Source organism: Panicum virgatum, chromosome 6K (assembly GCF_016808335.1).
Source record: "Panicum virgatum strain AP13 chromosome 6K, P.virgatum_v5, whole genome shotgun sequence".
Taxonomy (NCBI): domain Eukaryota; kingdom Viridiplantae; phylum Streptophyta; class Magnoliopsida; order Poales; family Poaceae; genus Panicum; species Panicum virgatum.
In genome coordinates this window covers 37,046,568-37,052,986 of record NC_053141.1, presented here as the reverse complement: position 1 = coordinate 37,052,986, position 6,419 = coordinate 37,046,568, and the positions used below count along the sequence as shown (strand labels likewise).

Sequence of the window (6,419 nt, the reverse complement as noted above, 5' to 3'; positions counted from 1 at the left end):
TGCAAATGGGCTCCGAAGAAATGGATTAAAACCTTGAGAATACATACGCTGCAAGTTTGTTCAGAGTGTCAGACTCATCCGTGCCGACCACCCGCCCGCGCATCTCTCGGCGTTTTGGGCTCGATCAACTCCCTCTGACCTGTCACTCTCCAACTGGACGGCCCCAGCGACTCTGCTTGCCTTCCACGACCACCTATCATCTGCAGCAAGCAAGCAATAAATCCCTCCTTGAATTGCAAGATTATATTTCCTTTTCTTTTTCTTTTTCCTTCTCACATTCGAATATGCTATTGTGCTACACTTCCATAGCCATCGCCATGGACGCGTGCACACCATTGCTGTGGACTCCACACCTTTCCTTCACCCTGATCCTCCTCCCCAAAGGTTTCCTATAAATCCGCACCCCGGGTCCTCGCAACCTTCATCCAATCCATCCTCGTCCCCGTTTCCATCCCTGCGAAGCATCAGGCTTTAATTTTTCCGTCTCCGAGAATCCATCCCTAGCTAGCTCGACCCGGCCGGCCATGGCGGCGCGGCTGCCCCTGGCGATCCTGATGCTGGCCCTGGCCGTCGCCGGGCGCGCGGCGGCGCAGGACTACGACTTCTTCTACCTCGTGCTGCAGTGGCCCGGGTCCTACTGCGACACCAAGCAGAGCTGCTGCTACCCCTCGTCCGGCAAGCCGGCGGCCGACTTCGGCATCCACGGCCTCTGGCCCAACCGCGACGACGGCTCCTACCCGCAGAACTGCAACCCCGACGCCGCCTTCAACCCCTCCAAGGTGCGCCGCCGCCGCCGCCCCTCGTGTTCTTCTTCCCGGCCGGTTGCCATGCCGTTGCTGCTCTGCATGCGTTTCATGCATCCCGCTGTCTTCTTTCCAACGTGAAAGAAGAAAAATTGGATCAGTGATTTTCTTGTTTACTGTTATAAAATTGAATTTGCAGTAATCCTGGTTAATAAAAAAGCTGCCTTTATAATCTGCAAAATAAAAGAATAATCACATTCCTGCATGCCCCAAGCAAGTACTATTCGAATATTCGTTGCAGTTGGCACGATCGTCCACGGAGATGTTGCCACGCTGACAGCCTGACACGGGGGTGTGCATTGCAGGTGAGCGACCTGCTGAGCAGCCTGCGCGCCAAGTGGCCGACGCTGGCGTGCCCGACCAACGACGGGCTCCGCTTCTGGGGCCACGAGTGGGAGAAGCACGGCACCTGCGCCGCCGACGTCTTCGACGAGCACGGCTACTTCCAGGCGGCGCTCCGCCTCCGCGACCAGCTCGGCGTTCTCGGCGCGCTCACCGCCGGCGGCGTTAACCCCGACGGCGGCTACTACACGCTGGCCCAGATCAAGGGCGCCATCCGCGAGGGCACCGGCTTCGAGCCCTACGTCGAGTGCAACCGCGACGAGGCCGGCAACAGCCAGCTCTACCAGCTCTACTTCTGCGTCAGCGCCGCCGGCGACAGCCTCGTCGACTGCCCCGTCCTCCCCCGCGGCCGGCCCTGTGGCAGCAGGATCGAGTTCCCGGCCTTCTAGTTCCCGACTGCTGCTGTTCCGTCCCAGGACCTCCTCTTGATTGATTGCATTCTCTGCAGGAGGATGGCGATGGGATGTCCATTCCCCAATTCATGGTTAGCTACTTAGTTTTGATTGAATAAAAGAAGTGTTCATGTGCCAATTCATGTATTTGATTTGAGCTGATGCTAGAGATCAATTGATAAGTTCAGGAAAAGCATTTTTTTTCTTGGTACACGTCTTCTTACCTGCTTTTCAGCAGCTGCAAACAGCACTGGTCTCTCTCTACAAGATGTCACTGGTGCCTTGGCTAATCCGGCAGCTTCACAGGTGACACCGTACCCGTGAGGTGTGCGTGTGTTCACAGATGCCTCTCGTTGTCGACACGACACGCCATGCAAAAATTGTGGCCGTGAACACGGAGCCATGGCGTGCACGGGCAGGAGTTTCCATTTCCAGGTGTTTTTTTAAAAAAATTAGATATGTATACCATTAAAAGATCCAAAAGTTACATATATACCACTGTGACCCATGTGAGCCTCGTATGTCAATGAGATGACGATAGTATATATTTAACTTTGAGATTTTTTAATAGTACAGATCCAAATTTATTCTTTTTTTTCTCGTCGGTGCACATGATGGCCAATAATCAGAATAGACGGAAACGCGTGAATGAATCCAAAGGAGGGGGAAAAAATCTTCAGTACCTTTCTATTCTGTTCCAGTTCTGGTGTTTCTGTTGCAAATGAAAGCTTCCGGCCGGAATCTAGAGAATCTACCGGGACACATACAGACCTTCCAGCCGTCTCTGTCGCATGTCGCCAGATCAGACAATCGCACATGAAAAAGAAGAAAAAGAAAATAACATTGGAACCCAACGAAGCAGTGCATTTTTTTTGGTTAAACAGCAGGCGAAACGACAGCAAAGATCAATTCGAAAAGAAAGAAAAAAAATTATTAGCTCTTTGGTAGTTTGTAAGAACGTCCTTCTGCTTGCAATCTCTGCATAAGGACGATGTTGTAATGTGTCCTTTCTCCACTCACGGTCAGTTTTGCCAATAAAAGAAGTGCACAAGTGCTGCCAAGCAATCGAGCCAATTCATGTATATTGTGCGGTGCTGAATTGATGTAAACATGTCAAGCTGAATTTTTTTTTCACACTGAGAAATCAATGGATAGCTTAATAAGGGGAAATCGTTTTCATGTGATAAGTTAGATGCTCATGTACGGCGATGCCTGGTAGATTGAGGCAAATAAGAATGCATCAACTGTGGTTTCCCTCTCCTAACCTCGGCACCAACTTTCAGCAGCTGAAAGGAACGTTGATCTTTCAGTATCAGTGGCGTTGAATCAAGCTACGTCACAAAGTAGAAGCACGCAATTGTGGCTGTCGACACAACCATGGCGTGCACGGGCAGGCATTCCATTTCTAGGTTTCCCGTCCAAGCTACAAGATGGTTCGACAGAACAGACGAAAACGCCCGACTGTCAAGCAGAAAAACAGGGCAGAGACTCTCAAGTCTCTGTCTGAGAAAACAGAAAAGCAACATCATGGCAAAATTTTGAATGCTACCCGGTTTGCCACGCTTGGTTGCGAGCTCCGGATGTACCAAGACATATGCCAGTTTCCAGCCGTCCCTGTTGCCAGGGAGAACTTAACAAATTCCACACGTAATTGTCAAAAGTAATAGCATAAGTGGGCAAGGAAACAAAGTTGCATCATTAAGCAACAGGCAACAAGACAGTACAAACACAACCACAATAAGTATTTGATACAAATCGCTTTCGTAAAAATGCTTTATTTTTTTTAGCTGCCTGGTAGTTTGTAAACTCCAACAAGCTACAGACACAACCACAATAGAAAAGGAGCAAAATTTATGGGTTGTGTTAAAACAGGGACTGGTTCAGAAACAGATAACTTGGGAGGCATCCAGCCCCCACCTACGTAATCATAATCATTACTCCGTAGAAGCTAACAACAGCCACAATTGTAGCTCTTCTGGAGCATCTTCCTACTGTCGACACAAAAAATTCTAGGCTGCAAAACTAAAAGCCATTGTGGATTCTGGATCATTGTCCCTTTATTCTCTTCTTGCGGATTTTTATTTCACCCACTTCAAACAGACGCAGCAGCTTCCTGCTGTTTGTTCGCGAACGCAATGCCCTTCTCAATGCTTCCCTTCAGCTCAGCCTTCAGCACCTCAAGCGCCTTGGCCTCATACTCAGTCACTCCCTCGAGGTCAGCAGAAACAACAGATTCAACACCATTCTTCCCGAGCTTGACTCTTGATGCAAAGAAAGGCAGATCAGTAACCTCGGACTGGATGAATGTGCACTCATAAACATCTGGATCACCAGCCAGTGCACGGAGAGATGACTCGACAAATCTAGCAGCAGCGTAGGCCATGGACAGGGTAGCAGACCCTGCACCAGCCTTGGCCTCCACCACCTCTGTCCCGGCATTCTGTACCCTCTTCGTCAGCTCCTCAGTTTCCTCGCCTGTGAAGGTGACAGATGGCCTGGTCTTCGACAATAACGGAAGAATTGTGATTCCAGCATGGCCACCGACAACTGGGACATCAACATCAATGAGCTTGAGATTCTTCTTCTGTGCCACAAATGTATTGGCCCTGACAACATCCAGGGTGGTAACTCCAAAAAGCTTCTTGGGGTTGTAGACACCCTTCTGCTTCAGAACCTCAGCAGCAATTGGCACTGTGGAGTTCACTGGGTTGCTGATGATATGGATGAACGCATCTGGGCAGTTGTCCGCAACAGCCTCGACAAGTGACTTGACTATGCTTGCATTGATGTTAAAGAGGTCATCACGAGTCATGCCCGGCTTCCTTGGGACTCCAGCGGGGATGACAACAACATCCACACCTTTCAAGCAGTTTGCCAATTCCGAGGGGCCAGTGAAGTCCAGAACCTGAGCAGGTGTGTTGCAATGGCTAAGATCCGCGGCAACACCCTTGACATTTGCAATATCATACAGATGCAGCTCTGACACGAGAGGGGACATCTTGATCAAAAGGCCTAGGGGTTGTCCGATTCCACCGGCAGCACCAAGCACGGCCACTTTGTAAGATGCCTGAGGAGATATCTGAGACCCAGACGCCACTTTCGGCACAATCCTTGGAGCGACAGATGCCCGGAGGGATGCATTCCTGCCGAGGAATGACGACTCCAATCCAAAGCTTACAGATGATGATGATGATGTCTTTAAACCAGAGTAGCTTGTGACACCATTGTTCCTTGGCTTTTGGATCAGCCCCGCCTGAGCACTAACTGAGGTGAAGGTAACAGTTGACGCCATGTCTGACTGCAGAAACAAACTTCTGTTAGATTTATACACAGCTGATAATTGATATGGCATATATCTAATAGACAGAGCAGTAACTTGTAAAATCAGATGCTAAGTTTTGAGCAATAAGTCTAGAACAGCAAAAAATCGGTCACAATGAACAACTGAGCATGGTATCATTTTGCTACCGGATGGCACAGTGAAATTTAATCTCCCAACCATCAATAGTATAGCTGAGCACACACTCTATCTGGACCTCGGGGAGCATTACATGGGCACACAGCGTGAATCGACGAGCAGAACGGATCATGCAAGGGAAGCATCTATGGCCGGATTTCAGCGCGAACAGCATCCTACGCCTGACCCGTCGCAATTGGAATCAGACAGAATCCATCGACTTATCACTAGAAATCCGAGCTAGAACGCTAGATCAAGTAGCCCTTTAAGCCATATTCTCCTAACGAACAAGCAAGCTATAGCTATCAGAGCATGTCATGGCGGCACCCATCCGATCCGGCCCACTCGGACAGATCGGGACGACAAGCCTCCCCCGCCGCGTGCAGGCACACAGCAGGAGCCACCTAGATCTACGCGCGTCCCAGGACGAGGGGGGAGCGAACAAGCAGACCAAATCGGGGGGAGGCGGGAGATCCGACCTGCGGCGCAGCGAGACGGGCGCGTCCGGGATCCACCAACCTCACGGGAGAAGGAACACGGGGGGACGGGGAATGACAGGCCGGGTCGCTGCTGCTCTTACCTCCGCGCGCGCGCTCTCCTCGGCTGGCCGGGGGGTTGCTTTTGAAGGCACCCGAGTCCTTTCCCTGGCTCGTTGGGGCGGGGGCGCTCGGGAGCCTCGTGAGCAGCTGCGATGGCCAGAGGCGGCGGCGGCAGAGGAGAAATAAAAAAGCGCTCTGGCCTGTGGGCTCCTGGGTCGCAGTAGGGGCGCCCCGCGGCGGCGCTTTTTATTCGCGGCTCGACGGAGACGGCGATGGCGACGCTGCGGCCCAGGAAACAACGGCGGGGGATCCGCCAGCGCCAGCGGAGGAGAGAAAAAAGCCCACTGGAAACCCCTGCCCCGCGCGTGCGTGGACCCGGCGCACGGCGCCTATAGGGGGTGGGCCGGGCGCGCGAGAGGCCCGGAGCGGGGGGGCGCCCTGGTGCGCCGGGTGTTTGGACCTCGGAGAGAGAGGGGGTTGGTGGAGCGGTGGAGCCAGCCAGGGAGGAACGGAACGGGGCGGGTTCGGGATATTCCCCGGAACGCGACCGTGGCGGCGCCGTGCACCGGTGGAACGCACGCGCGCGCGCAGGACGCCGTTGCTTTTTCGGCACATTTTTTTGGTCGGTCGGTTGGTGCGGCCGGCGGGAGCCGAGAGGGACGCGTCTCCCGTCGACGTCCTGTCCCGTCGATATTTCCCAGGCCGCGCGGTGCGCCCGCCGCCCGCGTGTCCCTCCACGGGCGGAACGGGCGGCTCCGATGGGCTTTCCGCTTACGTGCGGCTCAGAAAATAGTAGAGGCTTTCCGTGCAGAAGAAGCTTTCCGAGACCAGCACCAAGCCCACCAACGCATCATATTTTCCGTTCGCTGGCCGAGCCCGTCGCCGT

At 52.9% G+C, this 6,419-nt stretch overlaps 2 protein-coding genes across 5 annotated transcripts; one reads left to right on the top strand and one right to left on the bottom strand.

Annotated features, from left to right (window-relative positions):
* The first annotated feature begins 266 nt into the window (after window positions 1–266).
* Window positions 267–1,748, top strand: LOC120712449 (ribonuclease 1-like). Its single transcript, XM_039998232.1, has 2 exons — window positions 267–779; window positions 1,109–1,748. Exons 1-2 carry the CDS (start codon window positions 525–527, stop codon window positions 1,532–1,534), a joined length of 681 nt encoding a protein of 226 aa, XP_039854166.1. The 5' UTR covers window positions 267–524; the 3' UTR covers window positions 1,535–1,748.
* Window positions 1,749–3,218: 1,470 nt separating this feature from the next.
* On the bottom strand, window positions 3,219–5,811 carry LOC120712447 (malate dehydrogenase, chloroplastic-like). Of its 4 annotated transcripts, none has more exons than XM_039998231.1 (2): window positions 5,575–5,811; window positions 3,219–4,831 (listed from the first exon to the last, which is right to left on the bottom strand). In XM_039998231.1, the coding sequence occupies exon 2, from the start codon at window positions 4,827–4,829 to the stop codon at window positions 3,630–3,632; it is 1,200 nt and encodes a 399-aa protein (XP_039854165.1). In that variant the 5' UTR covers window positions 4,830–4,831; window positions 5,575–5,811; the 3' UTR covers window positions 3,219–3,629. The 4 variants fall into 4 exon arrangements, with proteins under 4 accessions (XP_039854165.1, XP_039854163.1, XP_039854162.1 ...); XM_039998229.1 differs by having other exon boundaries at window positions 5,474–5,810; XM_039998228.1 differs by having other exon boundaries at window positions 3,219–4,835; window positions 5,575–5,809.
* Window positions 5,812–6,419: the final 608 nt, after the last annotated feature.